The following is a 20,433-nucleotide window of genomic DNA, read 5'->3' on the forward strand; positions in this document are numbered from 1 at the left end:
AGATAAAATGGTGGGAAAAAGCAAAAACCATGATGTAAATGAAAAAAAAAAAAAAAAGAGTAACCAGTGGAAATCAGGGGAAAAGGGTGCCTAGTTTGTGTGGAACTGGGGAATATCCAGGGGAAACCTTACATATTTACAGCATCTTTAGGACCTTTAATAATTCTTCATCAGTATGAAGAGGCATGTAAAAGATATATTTGTCCCAGATGCTTTAATAATGATACATGGATTTTGATAATGGAGGCAGCTCTTATCTTCCTTCAAGTGAATTGTGAATTGAGAGAGGGAGAAAAGGAGAGTACAATGAAGGCGAGGGTGGGAGATAGAGATTTACAGAAAGTAACATTTACACTAATTCTCTTTGCAATGAGATCATTTAAAGGAGTTATGGGGAACATTTGAAATGATTTTAGTTGGCCTTATCAGTAAGTTAGAAGTTGCTTTCAGAAGCAAGAATTGTATCAATGTTTCTGCTACTTATCGTTTTGGGAGGGCATAAATGCAAAGATTTGCTGCATTGAATTAATTCTTTATTTTTATAATAGTCCAATAAACATTAATCATGTTTGTAATTAGAATTTTCTCACATAGAATTGAATGTCAGTAATTATGGAAATAACATTGGATTCATAGTTTTCCTCCAATTATTCATCTTAAAAATGACTTTTTTTCCCCTAAATACCAAAACAAAGTGTCTACCTTACAGGTTATAGTTTAACAGTAATTAATTAGCTGTTGTATAATTACTATTCCGTGTGTTGAATATTTTTTTTTATTTGGTAGAGCTAAACACTTTTTGAAATTCCTGGATTACATTAAAATAAGAATGGGTCAATGAGAAATACAAAAGAATACCCAATTTATACTTCCTATACTCTTCATCATCCTTTTAAAATGCAAGCAATGAGGACATAGGAACTTTCTGAATTTTAAATAACTAAATATTGAACACCATTAGTTTCACAATTTTCATTTAAAACTGTAATAATTACCAATAATTTACCAGAGTTAAGACTTATGACAATATATTCATTAACTGATGGACCATAAATGTCTCCATCAAATTTTTACTTAAGAATGGAATATAAATTAGGTTATATTATTGAAAGCTATAACACCAAAACTCACTCTCGATCTTTTGCCTATAGGAGAAGAAAGTTGTGGGAAGTAACACTATAATGTACTATTTATGTAATTATGATTACACTTCAGAATTTTATGTTTGTAGATGACATTACCAATTTGCCATTATCAATGTAGGAACAGAGAAATGAATAGAAGTAGCCATGGAGACTAGGTCCATAGATTAAATAGTTTGGTCACCATTTTGCTCTTGTGGTAATAGAAGCTTTCGAATCCTAGATCTTCTAGCATCAGAACAATCACTTTAGTGATTTAATTTATTTGCAGTATATGGGTTTCATTTTACAGTTTAGAATGTCTTAAATCAAAGCTATTTTTTTCAAGAGCTCCAAAATAGAGATTATAATTCCCATTAGTGCAAAGAACTTTCCCCAAAGAATATGCTTACGAATGAATACATTTTATTAGTAAAAGATTTCATTAATTTTCATAGTCTTAATTTTTCATCCTTCATTGTGGCATATCAGTGAGGTTAGGAAAGAGATTAAATAAATTTAGAAAATCATCACAACTGGAATTTTGGTGATGTAAATTTTGGGATGTTTATAAATTATGAACACCTATTTTTTAAATAAAAGATTATTGGGGCAGGTCCCCAAATACCTATGTTATAAAACATTTCAAAAAGATTTCTAAATGTCTCATTTATTGGCATAATTTTTAAATACTGAAGACACTTCTCAATAACCTGATACCTTTTGTTTTATAGAGAGGGAAATGGGCCCCAAAGCTTAGCTACTTACTTACTTCCTAAAGCCATATTCTGATTTAAGCTCAAAATCTCAGATTCAAAATCCACGATAGGAGCTTTCAGCATGCTGTAAAATGTTATATGTCATAAGTGGATATTTCCTGTTACTATATCAGTGATTCTGAATTCAGTCACACTCTGTGACAAGGGATTTGCATGAAAGATCACTAAAGGCTGATCTTAAAATATTCCGGAAGGGATTCAGTTAACACTCTACTTGGATCATGTGGCCATGCCCTCTGTTGATGATGGAGCATGACATCCTCCCCTACTCTGAGAACACCACTCCAAAGAGTGTTAGGATGTTACATTCCATTTACCAGTCTTATATTCCAGTCACAAAAGCAGAGCCGGCCCTACCCTATTCTAACTGAGGCACATAGCTTGAACAGTATTCATTTCACCAAAGAAGACCACTTTCAATGTTATGCTAGGTTAAGAATCCTCTTGTGCAGCTCAACATAGTTACACTTATCCTATCTGCCTGAGAAGAGTGGACCCACCCAGGGTTTGGGTCTTTATTTTTTGTTTATTTATTTATTTTAAGATTTTATTTATTTGAGAGAGAGAGAGAGAGCATGAGATAGGGGAGGAACAGGGAGAGAGGGAGAAGCAGGGTGCCTGACAGGGGATCAGTCCCAGGATCCTGGGATAAAGACCTGAGCCAAAAGGCAGACGCTTAACCGAATGAGCCACCCAGGTGCCCTGGGTTTGGGTCTTTAAAATACTACTTAACCACATCTGGTATCAAAGTGGCATACTTTAAATATTAACAGTAACCCCTGAATATACATTAAAGCTTAAAGCACACAAACATAGATCACATTGTCTATAGTAAAGCACTTAAAAAAATTGCAGCATAACAAAAGCACAGACAAATGCATGAAATGTAAGCATGTAGCCTAGAAAGTGAACACATGTTATATAACTACACAAAATTTAAGAAACAAAGCATTACCATATGCTGAAGAATCAAAGTAAATTATAGACTGCATAGCATAACAATAATCTAAGATGTTTGGAATGTTTATTATATTCCAGTTGCTAGGCTAAGCATTTATTTTTTTTAATGATTTTTATTTATTTATTTGAGAGAGAGAGAAAAAGAGAGAGAGATAGCATGAGCAGGGGCAAAGGGCGAGAGACAAGCAGAGTTCCCACTGAGCTGAGCAGGGGAGCTCCCTCCCAGGCTTGACGTGGGGCTCGACACCAGGACCCTGAGTTCATGACCTGAGATGAAGTCAGACACTTAACCAACTGAGCCACCCAGGCACCCCTCGGCTAAATACTTTAAAATTAATACTTCACTGAATCTTCAAAACACTATTTGAAGTAGATACTACTGTGATTATACCCATTTTACAGATAAGAAATTTGAGCTTTAGAAAGCATAAGTAACTATAGTAGGCCTCAGAGTTTCTGAGTAGAACAGTAACTTCTTGAACATAGGTCATTTCTGGCTGCAGAACTCTGGTCCTTCATAGAAAACACACAACCTCTCAGTGGAATGTACACTTGTAATGAGATTTCAGGCTCCCAAGGTAAACTGTGAGAAATGTATTTTTGATAAATGAACTCATCTCAGAATTCTCAAATCATATCATGTCTGCTTTCATTTGAGGCCCAAGAAAACCTTTTGGGTGAAAGTCAGCCTATGAAGCAGCTTAGGACCAGGACTGAAATCTTTAGAAATGGAGGCATGACAGTTGTTTGCAGGAACATTGCAGAACACTTCTGGACTGCCCTCAAATATGCAACAGGCAAATAAATCAGAATTTCCCAGCTGCTAGAGATGTTCGATCAGTGACAACTAGATTGAAAAGATGTGAAATGTGAAGCGCATATCATTGCACTTTAAAGAAAGGTTCTATGCACAGTATGAAATGTACTGGTAATTTAAATATGTGAAGTAGAAATAATAAAATGACAGGTAGCTCAAATGTCTGCATCTAAAAGGCACATAGTATGAATTACAGGCACTATACATGAAATATAAGTAGTCCACTTTCACCAAGTCTGTCTAAATAATATTTGTAAACAAAAAATATTTAGTTGACATTTAAGCAGAAATACCCTTGCTTAGGAATAAATGCAACATAAAACCATATTAATAAAATTCCAATAAACTCTATTCACACTCATGTATTAGCCCAGAATGAGTATCATTCCAATCAATGGCATTATATGAGTTTTTATGTGGTTTTAAAATTAGGCTCATGTTTTTATTGTATCCTTCTATACTTCTACAGACTGACAGAAGGGATAATAAAATGCAATCATGCATTGGTAGAGTATTCGTTAATAAAGTGTTCATGTGTTATAAAAGAAAACCCTCCTCCTATTTTTTAATTGACCAGTTCGTTTCCTACTAACAGATCTGTTAATTAAACCTCATTTGCCCTAAAGAACATGTGGCCTTGATCTGTTGATGGAACATTGTGTTCACTGGTTGTTTCATTTTGCTCTTGACAAAGCGTGAAACAGCCAGCCTCATTTTATGTCAAAATGTTTATTAAAATGGCAGTAGTGTCTATTTCCACAGGATAAGGCATATTCAGTGATACACAATCAGTGGCATAATTAGGGAATTCGTAAACCACAGGCATTGTCCAGAGTGATCATTTATAAAGGGCCTAACAATGTCACGTGGATTCTACAAGTAGACAAATGGCCTTTTTATTATAGAAGCAAATTGATTTTTCCAGCCATTCTGCATTGAAGAGTTTACCACTGTGAGCAACAGTTGCTCTAGAAAGTAAAATAAATTGTGGATTGCTTGAAAGCATCTCTCTTTTGCTATGCTTTCATAAAATGCATTTGATATATAATTTATAACTTATCATATTCCTTCATCCACAGGAAAGCAATCACATAATTAACATGATGAGACAGCTCCTTTTTACTTACTGTTCCCTGGTTTTCACGGCAACACCCTGACCTTTGTGATAATGGATACCACTGACATTTTGCCATCCTCAAAATGGAGGAATAGATATATTTAGGAATGCCTAAACCTCTTTACTTGATAGAAGCAGAACAAGAGCTGGGATATCTGTATTATGTGCCATTTTAGGATAATATCCAAACACACATATCAAATTATTATGTCTAATGATAGAAATTGGCGACCTTCTTTCCTTGGATGGCAGTGGGGGATACTTGTATTCAAATTTTTAGAAGTTCATTCTTGTCCTTTCCAACATGTTATCATCTTCAAAAATGTTTTTGTCTGAAATGAATATATATCTGATGGTCTTGATCTTTTCCAGAAAAAAAAATGCATGTATGTCTACAAAACAACTGACAATGGCAATGTGATTTATTTATACATTTGTAATTTATATATATATATATATATAAATACATGTATATTATATATATATATATACATAAATAGTTTTATAATATTTCTTTAACCCTGGGTATACCCACTTTCAATACTTGAGACATCATGGGTATGAATAAAGCAAGACCTTTGCCTTCAGTATAGAAATATATGTATAACAATAAAATACATTGATATTACACCAATGAAAGGCAATTATAAGAAATGTATTGTTTGCTCAGTGCTAGACCTTGTGCTCAATATTTTATGTATGCTTTATTGTTTAGTCCTATGAAATGTGAAGTTACTACTATTATGCTCACTTTATTTATAGTAAACTGAGAAACCTAGGTTACAGAACTTTCCCAAGGTTATGCACCTACTAGATGGTAGAGCTGGGATCTAAATTTAGGCTGCTAGACATGAACTTTGCTCTCTATAAGTATATTACACAGTTCCAAGTGCAGAGGATACTCTAATGTGCATTATACTGTTGTATCTTTAAATTATCATTAAATTCTCCTTTTCATCAGCCTTGTATGCAGATTAAGGAAGCAAATTAAGGTGACATAAAATTGCACAGCTGGGAGATGGGCTGGGTTGAGCCCAAGTAAAATTTCTGATCTCTACACTTACAACTCTTCTAGATTCTCTACGTCCATTAAAAAGGGCCGTCTGATTTAAAAATAATTATGTGCAATTACTGCTACAAATAATCCTCCTTATTTATCAATTTCCATAATCCATAGTGAATTTTTTGAAAGTAGTGAATGGCCTAATTTCTCTCTCCTGCCCTTAGTCTTAAGGATATTTATCTATTGAAAGGGCTCTAAAAGATGTGTTAAAATGAATTGGTGTTAGCTCTAAAACAACATGTAAGTTTTCATACATGCAGTCCTTCTTTTGTTATTCCCAGGATGTTTGCTACTGATTTAAGGGATGGTGCATTTACACACACATAGAAATGTATTTGGATAAATGATTTTAAGAGCAAGGAAGCAAGGACATAAATATGTTACTGAATATAAGTATTGCAGGAAATTGGTGATCTTTCTCTCCTGCTTTTTATTTTTAGTTTCTATAATAGATGTTTAGAATGAAGTATTCAACTTTTAAAGTTATAATTCTTAATCGATTGCTTATACCCAAATAACTGTCATTTTCTAGCTTTATTCTGCATTATTTAAAAAATACATACGAAAAAATGAAATGGAATTTGAATAATAGAAAGTTAAATTAAAGAAGTAATTCCCTATTTCCCGGAAATGGTTATAGATCATCTCTTTATCAAATAACTTAGTCATATTTTAGTAAAAATCGTAGCACTTTATTTGATATTTTAACTCTTATAGAATACTTCCCTTTGGGGATCCCTGGATAGCTCAGCGGTTTAGCGCCTGCCTTCGGCCCAGGGCGTGAGCCTGGAGTCCATGGATCGAGTTCTGCATCGGGCTCCCTGCGTGGAGCCTGCTTCTCCCTCTGCCTATGTCTCTGCCTCTCTCTCTCTCTCTGTGTGTCTCTCATGAATAAATAAATAAAATCTTAAAAAAAAAAGGAATACCTCCCTTCTTATTACATTAAAAATAAGTGCTTCATTTGCAGTCCATATCTCTTCCAACATTCTCAGTCTGGTCCAGATTCCTAACTTGCTAAAATTTTAGCATTATTTGAGTGACTAGCAAGCAGAACTATCTTACTACTGTTTTTTTTTTTAATTATTTTTTAAAGTTTTCTACGTAAGAGACTTTTACGTACTTGATCAGTGACCAGTCATTTCTATATTTCAGTGCTTGAGAAACACATACTGTAAATCAGGGAAGGGAAGTTAAAAACAGAAAAAAAAAGAGATTTGCTTTCATATCTTCTTCCAAAGAGGGGAGTAGAAAATTCTCTCTCTCTCTCTCTCTCTCTCTCTCTCTTTCAGATTTTATTTATTTATTTGAAAGAGAGAATAAGCAGGAGGAGTAGTTGAGGGAAGAGGGAGAAACAGGCTCCTCACATCTGAGAAGGGAGCCCAACTTGGGGCTTTTTTCCCAGGATCCTGGGATTCTGACCTGAGCCTAAGGTAGACACTTAACTGACTGAGCCACCCAGGACCCCCCAAAATTCTCTTGATTCAGACTTACCTTAATGATTCTAGAAGATATTTTATTATAAGCTCATGTTAGAAAAGCAAATTACATGAAGATCCTAACAATGCAAGATACTTGAAAAAGTACATTTAATCAAATGCTACATAAGCAATCTTAACTTAAGTCCCCATTCACTTATGTATTTATGAGGCAGCAAGAATGGAACCTGTGTTTCTTTGCAACTGGCCTTGTAGCTTGTGTAGCAGGGAAAATATGAATGCCACTTAGAGAATGATTTCCTATTTTGTTCTTTCATCTTACACTTCGTGTTCTATTGAATCCCTCAGAGACTATTCTTGTGCCATAGCAACACCTGCTGGGAGAGGGAAGTTGGAACAGCCACACTGTTGCCTGCCAAAGTTGTTTTCCTGATTGAATGGCACTGCATGTCCTCCATCTTCCAATATTAAACCCTCCAGAGTTGCTACCCTCCAAGATCCTGCCTCTCCCCATATGTTTCAAATAACTAACATTGCCATTGTAACAAGATTTTCTACAAGTCTTTCAAAATAAGTAATGTATATGTGTGACTGTATGCATGTACATTTCCCCTTAGAATTTCTAAATGCAAATGCCCTGGCATTTCAATCTCATGTCTGTTTTTAATATGTGCTTGTTTTCTGTTCTATCGCTAGATTTGCAATATATTGTCAATTCTGTTTTATTTGCATCTCCTAACTTATAGGTGAGTCAGTAAAAAAAAAAAAATTGCATGTCAGTGCCAAAAAAAAAAAAAGAGTTTTATTTTATTTACAGTGTGTGATAGGGTAAGTATTTATACGTATTCATATCATGGACAAAAACAGTAGGCTTACCATCTGGTGTAAGGAAATGTTTAAAAATAAGTGTCTGTTTCATATATGATTTACCCACAAGACTATAAGTAATAGAAGTCTCAGAATATGGGTCCCCATGGACATTCTGTTGTAGAGCCAAATAGCCTCTTCTTTACTGCTAATAAAGGAAGGCCATAGCATGGACAAATTACTCAGTACTACCAAATGCTTCTGATATTTTACTCCTTGTATCATTACTGTGACCAAATTAAAATCTAGTAGAATTGCTAACTTTATAGAAACCAATTGTTTTTTTTGCGTGTGTGTTTTTTTAAATTAAAAATAGAAAGAGTTCACGTGTGAATAATGAGATTCATATACTTTATAATTAAGTATTGGATAATCAAGAGGTGATTATTCATCAATAGTTTCCTTACTTTGTCTTCTTAATAAGTTCTTCCCATTTCTGAATTGGTGCTCCATTCATCAGTCAAGAATTTATCAAGCACTTTAAAAGCATCACATGATGTGTCAGCTACCAAAAAAGTAGATAAAACCTGGTGCTGGGCAGCCCGGGTGGCCCAGCGGTTTAGCGCCACCTTTGGCCCAGGGTGTGACCCTGGAGACCCGGAATCAAGTCCCACGTCAGGCTCCCTGTGTGGAGCCTGCTTCTCCCTCTGCCTGTGTCTCTGCCTCTCTCTCTCTCTCTCTCTCTCTCTCACTCCCCTTCTCCCTCTCCCCCGCCCTTTGTCTGTCATAAATAAATAACATCTTTAAAAAAAAAAAACAAAAAACTGTTGCTGACCTCAGGACACTTGAGCTATATTTGTAAAGGAGAAAGCATTTTATCTTGGTATCTGTAGAATAAATTAGATAATGCTGTGATCAGAGACATGGGGCATAAATAAAAGATACAGAATACAGGACACTTGAGTGACTCAGTGGTTGAGCATCTGTCTGCCTTTGGTTCAGGGCATGATCCTGGTTAGGGGATCAAGTCCCACATCAGGCAACCTGTGAGGAGCCTGCTTCTCCCTCTGCCTATGTCTCTGCCTCTCTCTGTGTCTCTCATGAATAAATAAATAAAATCTTAAAAAAATGCAGAATTCAAAAAGACTTAAGGGAACTGGATAAATTAAATTGGGCCTTAAAACAATGGGTAATGATTGGATGGGTATTATGAAAGTAAAGTAATTTCTGGAGAGAAGGAAGGAAGGGAATGAGCCAAACATGTTAAGAGAACCCAAAGACCTGCCTCAATTGAGTAGAGAATTTCACAGAAGCATTGTAGCCTAATAAGGTTTGGGAGATAAGGGGAAAACAAGCAATGGGATTTAGACCTCTAGCCTAGAACACAAAAACTATTTAAGATATTTGAATGGTGGAATGACAGGATTTTTACTAAAGATTAATGCAGAAATGGGAAGAACTTTTTAGGAAGAGAGACATTAATTAAATTTTAATAATTAATTTATAAGAGGGAATATAATCCAGAAAGAAGCACAACATTCAATATGTTTATATTACATTGCATTACACATTATATTGACCTATGGTTCAGAGAAGTTCTGCATATTTTAAAACAACTATAAAAACATTGTATGTGCTACCTATCACATAATTCACCCTATTATCTATCTCTATGATTTTACAAAATAGGAACTAAGAAGTATCTGTGGAGGATTTTTATTCCTTTCATGAGAAATGGGCTATAAAGTGTTGCTGTCTTTCATCAAACATTTTGTGTTACCAGTCTTGGTCGCTCAAAGGAAGCAAATATCGGCAAGTCCATTCATAAGGGAGAAGTCTTTAACATGCTGGATTTCCTTTGTCACCTTGAAAATCTTTTAAACACACCTTACTAAATATTTTAATTGACACCTATTAATTAAGAAAATGGGTCAAGCGTATTAGTTTAAAAAGTATTTTGGTGGCTTGGATTGAAATTACTTTTAAGTTGAAGGAAATTCTCAAATTTCCCTTATATAGTCATGTGAATATTCTAGTGGCCACAGAACATCGCGTTCTTATGTATTTCCTGTCTTAAGACAGTTATTCCCACTCCTTAGTTGTGTGTTATTATCAGATGTGAGGTTTAGATTAGATTCGAATTTTCAAATATTAATGCCTGGAGTTCTTAAAATATGAGTAATGATATTATTCTCATTTATATTAAATATACTTTTTTGAGTGGAGAGAAATGAGTAGTTATAATAAGCATGCTGACAAATTCACTAACCTAATGGTTCGTCTTGCTGATCCATAAATCCATTATGAGAAATCATCACTGATGTACAATCAATAATTATTGCAATCACCAACTATTTCATTCTTTACATCCATGTAAAGTTATTTTTTGTTTTTTTTCAAAACTTCAAAATTTGAATATATCCTTGTGCCTGTCTCATGGTTACAAAAAGCTAATCTGTGATGAGTCAGCAAAAAAGAGATTGAACTCAGGTCCAGTCTATAGTAAATTTTTAATGTTCACATGTTATTTTTGAAGATTTGATTCATTTGAAGTAGCCATATCTACAAATTCAGTATTTACTCAAGTCTTACTCTTTTACATTTCTTTATATACATTTGGTCAGTTTGAGAATTACTGAATTCTGACCTCTAGGGGTCACTTTTATAAACACATTTGTTAAAGTCTATTCTGTTTTAAATATAGTTTAAACAAATATAGATTAAACATCTTAATTTAAAACATACATTAGGGTTATAAACTGTTTCTCCCTAAAGTTCAAGTATAGGGCAGCCTGGGTGGCTCAGCAGTTTAGCGCCTGCCTTCAGCCCAGGGTGTGATCCTGGAGTCCCGGAATCGAGTCCCATGTCAGGCTCCCTGCATGGAGCCTGCTTCTCTCTCTGCCTGTCTCTGCCTCTCTCTCTTTGTGTCTCTCATGAATAAATAAATAAAATCTTAAAAAAATAAAAATAAATAAAATAAAATAAAATTCAAGTATAATTAAATTAATGCCATGCTTATTTTAGGATTCTTAAAAAATGGGAGTCTGGTTGTCCTTCTGGAGAAAACTCTACTTATTACTTAATTGTATTTTTTATGTTAAAAGAAATATATCTTTTATTTCAATATCTACGATTAAAGTACACTGTAAATAGTCATGTGTCTTAAACCAATAAGTCCATAATAAGCAGATTCTGATGCCTTTGTTCTAGACAGCATATTTTCTCATACAGTTCAGATGAGCTAACTTTCCCCTGAATTCTTTTGAGAAAAATAGGCCAGTAATTTTCTGAGTAATGACTAAAGATTAAATTTACTCAGCTTCCTTCTTAATGAAGAAATGAAAACATTTGAATTTTCTATATTTGTTTTACATCAATCTGCGATACAATGGAAATGTTGACAGAAAACCAGTTTAAATTACTTGTCTATTTATGTTTGGAATGAGAAACTTTGGTGTCATATGGTTTTCAGGTTTCTCTGATTATAGCATCTTCTACAGTAGCATGTCAGATAAGAGAAATCAAAATAAAGACATGTATAATCTATGTCATAAAATGTACCTTTGTGTTTTTACCAGGAGGAAATGTTTTCTACTGAGTACACTGTGGATAAATGTGGATCTCACAAGGTGCAGACATTTCAAATTTTTCTACTTAGTTTGATGCTTTCCCTGGAGACAGTATTTCAAGAAAAAATAATTTATTTGATTAGAGAAAGGATTAAAAACATTATGACAAATGATATGTCCTCAAGCTAGTTCTTTCCTTTTTCTCTTTCCTTTTTTACAACTTATCTATTCCAATTTTTTTTAATATTTTTTTCTTTATTTATGATAGTCACACACGAGAGAGAGAGAGAGAGAGAGAGAGGCAGAGACACAGGCAGAGGGAGAATCAGGCTCCATGCACCGGGAGCCCGACGTGGGATTCGATCCCGGGTCTCCAGGATCGCGCCCTGGGCCAAAGGCAGGCGCCAAACCGCTGCGCTACCCAGGGATCCCTCTATTCTGATTTTTAAATGAAAGGCAAAAGAAAAGCTAGAAGACTCCTTGTTTAACTCTCAACTTTCTCACACACCCACATGCATTTCAAGATATACCACATCTAAAATCTATACTAACAACCTATTTTGCAGAAGATTCTGCTACTTATATGGGCTACTAATTACAGAAGTACAATATCTCATTATTTATTGCTTTTGTTTTAAAATATTTATGATTTATGCCTATTATATTTATTTCTATTAATATTCACAGATTTTTATCTCACCTTCTTACTCTTTTCACCCTCTCTCCCTCCCTTCCTTCTTCAGTTATTTCATGACTTCCTGATTTGTGCTAAGCAGGGAAGCAGGGCACTGTGGACACAGAATGCTTCCGTACAGTCTGAGGGACTGCTTTCAAGGAGATGTCCGGTTAGGGAAAAAGATGTGGGAGAAAATAGAGAGTAAACCAAAAGTACATGTCAAAAGAGTACACAGTGTAATATGTGGCCTGGACAAGTGAGCAACCAACCCAGCCTAGGTGTAGGCAGTTATGACAAAAGTGGTAGTATCTGAACTGAATCTCAACACATGAGGTAGGCAGGGGCTCCTAGAAGTCAGCAAGGGCCAAATCCGCTGAACATAGGACAGAAATGCGTATTCAAGAGCACTGAGGTTCACCAGTCAGTGAAACTGCAAGAGTTAATGTTTTAAGCATGAGCGTTTTTTAGACTATGTTGTCCAGATTACCATACCCAGCTGATACATTTGTGTTATTTGTGTTAAAAAATGGAGTTTTTATCAGAAGAGCTTTGGAAAATAGGTTGCATTAATATTTTAGGTTTCCCTAAGCTTCTGGGAGTCTGTAACATGCTAATATACTTTGCATATATTGTAGAAGAGTTAAAGAGGAAGGGAAATGTACAAGGAGTAAAATTCATCAATAATCCCACACTCTGAGAGAACCACTGTTAGTGTTTTGGTATAGTTCCTTCTGGATTTTCTTTTCCTCTAGATTTACCATATATGTATCTTGCTCTTCCCTTAATCAGTGTACAATTACCTTCTTGTTTTAATTTGTACATTCAGCATAACATGTTTTTCTACATTCCTATCACATGCAAAATAAAGTGCTGGATACTAACAATATAAAGTCTATGTTTTCTTCCCTTTAATAAATTCCTTTGTAACATTCATCGGCATGCTTTTTTTTTTAATAGAAAAATTTGACACTATTGTTTAGAGTGCTTAGTAATATCTTTTACTCACTAAACCATGGTGGTTATAACTCTTCATACTGTGCAGGAGGATGCTTTTCTAACAATATGAGCATCTTTATCAATAAATATAAAGTCTATCACATCATCATTCAAAAGGCTGCATCATATTTTATTGTGTAACTATAACAGGATTTATTTAATGAATCTGTCAAGCTGTTTTAAGTTCTTTTAAGTTAAAACAGTATTGTGATGAACACTCTCAATGAGTATTGTAATTTTCATAGTGGCATGGAGAAAAATTGTATTTAAGGTGATGAATCTAATGACAGGGTAAGAGGAAGGCTGGAAGAATTAGGCTGGTGACAGGGACCACTTATTGTGGTGTCACAAGAAGAGAAAATGATTGATTCTACTGAGAACTCTACCTATAGCCATGAAAAGAAATAAGCAGATATGGGAGACATTTTTGATGGAGGAACCAATGCAGCTGATTGGAAGTGGTGAGCAAGAGGAAATGATAAAACAAAGAAAACAGTGGCTTTCAGTCAGCAGATGAAGTATGTTGAAAATTAACTACCAAACTAAGTCAAGAAATAAATAGCACTTAGGTTTGGGGATTTGAAAGACTTTTGGGATATAGAATTAAGCTGCAATCATAGACTGAAAGCCTTGGGATAAAGTTAGAATTTGTATTTTCAACACATAAAAGAGAAATCTATGAGGAAAAAAAAATGAGATCTCTTAACAGGGAAATCTATAGTAATAATTAAGAGAGGTGACTGCAGAATTCTGGAGAATGAAAAATGTAATGAGTAGAGGGAGGGAGGAGCCTATCAAAACTTTGAGAAGTGATAAGGTCTTCTTCGCCAAGAACGTTGCAAAGAAAGATTAACTCTGATTCCAAGATTTTAAACGCCTCATAAAAGAGATGGAAAATAAACTGTTTTTCAGTTGGACTTTGCTATTTAGCAAAAATTGGGCTAATTTATTTTAAAAATCTATTTTTATTTTAATCCAGATTAAAAATGAGGCTTACATTTCTGTAATTTTGATTATGTAGGAAGGAATGTTTACTAAGTAAATAACATAAATTTATAAAGGGAGTTTTTGAACCTTGTAGCATGTAAAAGTCAAAAAGTTTATATAGCTGGTCCACTATCTTTTTTTTTTTTTAGAATGGTCTAATGTATTTAGGTGAATATTCATCTGTTTCCCTATTCAGAAAATAAACACTTTAATTTAGCACCATTCTGTCCTTCATGTTCTATTATTTGTTTTTACAGTCAGGACATTAATAGCCTTGGAGCTTATAAAGTACAAATTCTTAGTTTCAAAAATGAAGAAATTAATAGAGTAATTAAGCTTGGCCAAGGTCATATGGCTTGTTTTTGGAAAACATGAGGAAAAAAGATCTCAAACAAGAACACTCCATTAAATAGTCTTTTAACTTATCATTTATTTTAATTTATTTTACAAAGATTCATCAGAATTTGGACATATATTTGGCTTGGGTATTTTATAAGCAATTTTGACATACATATGAAATATTCTAATATATATAGAAAAATATATTTAAGGTAAATATAGATATATGATATAAGATAGATATGGTCATTTGCAAAATATGTGTAATTTATCCCTTCACATTTCTACCTGAGACAATAAAAATCGGTCCAATTTATCCCTGGGAGCACAGCAGTCATGAGCAGGAGAAGGAGGGTGTCCAGTGCTAACTCAAGCTATTCATTCCAGACACCATAGTTTACTGGAGACTGCTACAGAAGTCACGTTTCAACGTTGGCCACCTGGTATAAATTAGCTTCAATTTGACTTTTGTTTGAATCAAAGTATTTATCCTGTCTTATTCTCAGTGTTCTCACTTGCTAAATTTTAATATTAAATATTCGATCCTTAGGATTCAAGGGAATGAAAATGTAAAACTTCTAGTTATGCCTGGCACACAGTAGGGGCATAATTAATATTAAATGCAGAGGTTATTGCTGTCATTCTGTGTGCTTTCTAATGATGGGTGAGTAAATATTACAGCGTCTTCTACATGGTACTGCTTAGAATTGCATCATTCCCTCGTGGTTCATCTCAAAAAGAACAAATTATTTAACTAGATCATTTATTTTTTATATTTACAGAAGTTAGCTATTTAATCAAATTAGTTACCATGTAGGGTTTTTAAATGTCAGCGTTTTAAAAAATATATTAATGCCAAATTCTGGAATGTATGTATCTACTTCAAGAAGGTGGTGGTTAATGTTTCATATTTTCTAATTTCTAAGATGTATGCATTACTTAACTAGTTTTTTTTTAAAAAAAATAAGAAGTAAGGAATTAAATGAAAAAATAGACATGAAGATACTTAAATAGCCAGATAATTAACCCTCCTATCATTTTGGACTTGAATTTATTTTTTCCACGTGTAATAAGAGCAATAGCATTTCAACATAAGTTGAAAAATAATTTAAAAATTAATTATGTTTGGTTTTGTTCCTGGGCACTGGAACATATTAATGCTAATAGGGAGAATAAAACAGTACTTTTTATCCATATACGCAGTATTACCTCCAAAAGGAGCATATGGCATTTCTCAGAAGGATAGAATTATTCATATATTTCTTGTTATTCTGGCATTCAAAGTTAGCCATACTTTTTGATAGATATTTTATTGCACAAATACAATGGATTTCATATATATTTGTATAACGAATAAAAGTCTTCAATGGGACAAGTGATATGGTTTGTAACAAAACACTTTGGATAGTACTTGCCTTTTATTGGCTCATGCTTTTCACTAAACCCTAACATAAATGCATTCCAGCACAGTAAAGTAATTTCCAGTAAGATGACCCTCTTATAAACATCTTCAGTAAAATCAGAAATTAGCTTTACTTGAAAAAATTACAATATTTATATTGAATATCTTTTGGAGTATTTACTTAAAATTAATTCTACAGAAATAGAGGCAAATTATGACAAACTATTTACAATTATTTCAAAATGTCTTAAAAGGAAATTATATGAAATTCAAATGTTAAAAAAATATTAAAAGTCCAAGGAGAAGAATATCGTGAGTGGATTCTCAGAGTGTGGCCTTGTAAGTCATTTGTTCCATTCCATTTCCGTTAGGGTGAAAACAAACCGTAAACTTTAGCAATTCGGCAACAGTTTCTGTACCAGAGTCAAAACTTCTGGTTTTATGTCAGAGTTTCTTCTTTTTCCTTTTCCTAATATTTGGTATTTACTGTGCCAGCTAAGTTGATAATGTGTCTTATCCCTTTCCTATAGCATCCTTGGGAAAGAGATAACAGCATAGGAAACAAGACTGAAAAGCTGAATCCTACCTTCAGCAAGCAGGATCACTCTTCTGTGAAATGCAGATATTAAAAACCCAGTTAATGGCTGATAATGACAAGTCATTGAGTAGATTGTTCTATGTTGACCATTTATGTTCCAATTTAATGCTTTATTTATTTTGCTAATGTTTGAAGACCTCATTTGTGAGAGTTGTAGGAAAACAATTCAGAATTCTTTTAAGTGAGAGTATGTGCCACTTACTCCCAGGTCTCTATTGTTTTTGTCATCTGAATTGTCACACTTCTTCAACCAGCAGAAATTGTTTCCTTATGATTTTCTGTGTTTGAATATGCTTTACCAGTTTATACTAACCTTGAAAAATTTTCTTTTTCCCATTTCAAGTTCCACCCAATCTGACTGTTCCACAGGAAAAATCACCTCTGGTCACCAGAGAAGGGGACACAATAGAACTGCAGTGTCAAGTAACTGGAAAACCTAAGCCCATCATCCTCTGGTCTAGAGCGGATAAAGAAGTTGCAATGCCTGATGGGTCAATGCAAATGGAGAGTTATGACGGAACACTGAGGATTGTGAATGTATCTAGAGAAATGTCAGGAATGTACAGATGTCAAACCAGCCAATACAATGGATTTAATGTGAAACCAAGAGAAGCCTTGGTGCAGCTCATTGTGCAGTGTAAGTATTTTTTTTTCTTTGTGTCCCATTAGGGGAAGGGAAGAAAGGATACAGTTATTCTGCTAGTGAAATTAAGTGGATTTTGTGATTGGGTTAGGGTAAAATGTTTCTACATTATCATTGGACAATTTAAGCTATAGTTTTTCCTAAATCTGCCTATTGCTTGAGCTGGTACTAATAGAAAAGAATAGTGTCGGTGTGTGTGTATGATGATTATGATAGTATTCTGTGGTTGGTTAATGCCAAAGAATCAACACATTTAATGGTTAAAAACTGGCTATGTTCAATGAAGCAAAGTGGAGATTGGAAACAATTGCCAATTCAGATTACCCTAATATTTTGTTTTCACAGTTCTTGTTTCCACTTCAGGCAAGTGCATGCCCTTTGCCCAAATTATCCACCTATTTCAAAGCATCCCTTCACTTAAATTGTAGAGACTTGATCATTGAAATGCTATGTTTGCATATCTGAAGTTGTAAGAGTAGGTTACATAATTATCTAGTAAAACGGAAGTAATTCAAATATTCTGTACTGAATTTTTGCTTGATTTTATTAAGAGAAAATGGTTTAACTGTGAGAGTTAAATATAACAGATTTTTAACTTTTTATTGAAATTACAGTTCTGACAAAAAAAAATGTAGATATCATGTGCTTTGAATTTGCTTTTAGCATTAAAAGTATCTAAATTCATAAATGTAAGAAAAAGTTTAATGATGTCCCTGGTGTTGGGTTAATAGAGGATGCTCTGGTAATTTGGAAGGCAGGTGGTACTGATAGTGCCAAAAGAGAGAAGTGAACTAAACACAATCTGCTCAAACTCCAATAGTGCTACTGGGAGTTTTAATTGATATATAATTTGTTAAATACATGGTGGCAAAGTCTTTAAGAATATGAATGAATTAGATGAAACTATACACTTCAGTAAACAATGATGTTGTTTCTTTTCTATGGCTCTGTAACTCAGAAAATGGAAAATAGAATTTAGTCCAAAAATGTCTCTTTTTATATTAGATTTAAGGATGTTGGCAGACTGAATTAACTGACTTTAAATCTGAAAGGATAATTGAAATATGAAAGGATTATGTTTGGAACTGATAATTAAGTTCATTTGCAATGAGTTATGTGAATTGTGGGGAGAAGAGCAAGGTTCTGGGCACTGCTTAACCATTCCCTGTCCCCATGCTATAGAAACACAGATTCTAGTTTGCTATCTGTGCTATAAATTTGCAAACTGATATTTGCCAAATACCTTGGCTGATTTCCAATTGATTATGACTTTGTTTGTTTCCAAAGAACACAGCTTTTAGATAGCAAGTTTTATTCAGCACTTTAGTATTGCTTTTTCCTACTGGTCTTTGTCCTCATGACAAACTCATGGGTCGGAGAGTCGTGTGAAAACGGCTTCCAGACAGAAAAAAGAAAGAAAAGAAAAGAATTAAAAAAGAGAAACTTCTCTTCAATTCTCAAAAAACAAAAAAAGATACTTTCCATTGACCTTAGAGGAAACTGATACAGTTTGGAATGCTTCCTCTGGATTAGGCACAAAGCTTCCAAGTTCCTAAAGCTATTAGGGCTACAAGTTTCACTCTGCTCACACCTTTTCAGGGAAGCTCCAATTCAAATCAAAGTTATGGAACCCATTGATTCTAGGGAATTTTGAATTAAAGCTGGATTCCAGCAGTCTTGCCAGTTTCAGGTGAGGATGCCATCATGTCTTTGAAGAAGCTCCCTTTCATGTATTCCCAGTTCTTGTGAAGAATTTGATTATGTGTCTGAGCGTTTGCCAGGTACAAATAAATGGTAACAACTCAAGATTATTCCTGAGTGAATCAAATGTTGACTTTCTAGGCACGTAATCCCTGCCAGCAAGTCCAACCTGCATGCCTAACTAAGGCTTATTCCTTCGTAATTAATAATTCAGGAATTCTGATTTTTAAAACAATTATAAACATTTCAATTTTTATAGTGATTTCTTAAAATCATGAAGATAATATGATAATTGTGCTTAACCTCAGTCATGCTAGGTGTAGGAAATATCCATATCAATATAAAATACTAAGTTATTTCATATACATGTACACACACGTATGCATATATGTATGTGCATGTGTTTATATTATCTTCAGCAAATAGTTACATCACTGCAGCTACAAGCTTGGCTTTATATATATTTTGTATTCTCAGCATAACATATTTTGCATTTAGCTATCCATTAGCTCTATTGAGTAAATATAAGTGGTAACAAATGGAATGGTAATAAGTGGAGTAAGAATAAATATATTGCATACCCCTTCCTTATTACATGCCTGGTTTTTATTATTTAGATTTCACGAGTATTTGAGGACTTGTTGCATAGAGTATGACACCTAAAAGTGTTTGAGTGTATGAAGAAGATGTAAAATTATTCTAACATTTATTAAACACCTTTTTCAGGACTTGAACTCTACACTTTATTATGATTTCCTTTCTTATAATATTTATTACATTGGCAAATTCTGGGACAGTCCACTTTACACACACATGCACTACACAATACATACATGTACTTATATTTAATTTTATGATCTGAAATGTAAAGAACGAAAAAGGTGATCATCATAGTAAATAAGAAACAAACAAAAACTTGGTGTTTCTAAGGCACATATTTTTCCTTGTTTAGTTTTACTGTGTCCAATTAAACAAGAGCTGATCAAAAGGAATAAAGGAGCTTAGAAGTAATTGTATATAGGACTTTGATGAGATTGTACATGCCTATATATATATATATATATATATATATATATATAGTATATATATCTACATATTCCATAAGTGATGGAATACTCCATTTGGTTTAATGTTCTAAATTACCAAATTAGATTTATTGTTACCTAATGTTTAATTAAAATTATAAAGCAGTCATTTTACTAAAACTTTTTGAATTATTTACTATCTGCAGTTAATTTGCTTCTTCTTAAAAGGTGTAGATAAAGAATGATTTAACAAGTTACAGAAGCCTCAAGGTATTTTACACCATTCTATATCCTATTAAGAGTAGCTAAATCACCAAAATGAAGTAATTCAAATTATTAAGTTCCTGTGCACATTGCTCATTCCTGGAAAGAAAAAAATATTATAATATTTTTAACT

At 33.7% G+C, this 20,433-nt stretch overlaps 1 protein-coding gene across 1 annotated transcript in view; it reads left to right on the plus strand.

Moving 5' to 3' along the window:
• The window catches only part of MDGA2 (MAM domain containing glycosylphosphatidylinositol anchor 2), a 788,050-nt gene that overhangs the window by 595,055 nt on the left and 172,562 nt on the right, over positions 1–20,433 (plus strand). The window contains exon 10 of the mRNA XM_055309044.1: positions 17,011–17,304. Within this exon, the coding sequence (XP_055165019.1) occupies positions 17,011–17,304 (294 nt within the window). The remainder of the gene's footprint in view (positions 1–17,010; positions 17,305–20,433) is intronic.

The sequence above is a fragment of the Nyctereutes procyonoides genome, unplaced genomic scaffold, assembly GCF_905146905.1.
Source record: "Nyctereutes procyonoides isolate TBG_1078 unplaced genomic scaffold, NYPRO_anot_genome, whole genome shotgun sequence".
NCBI classification, from domain to species: Eukaryota; Metazoa; Chordata; class Mammalia; order Carnivora; family Canidae; genus Nyctereutes; species Nyctereutes procyonoides.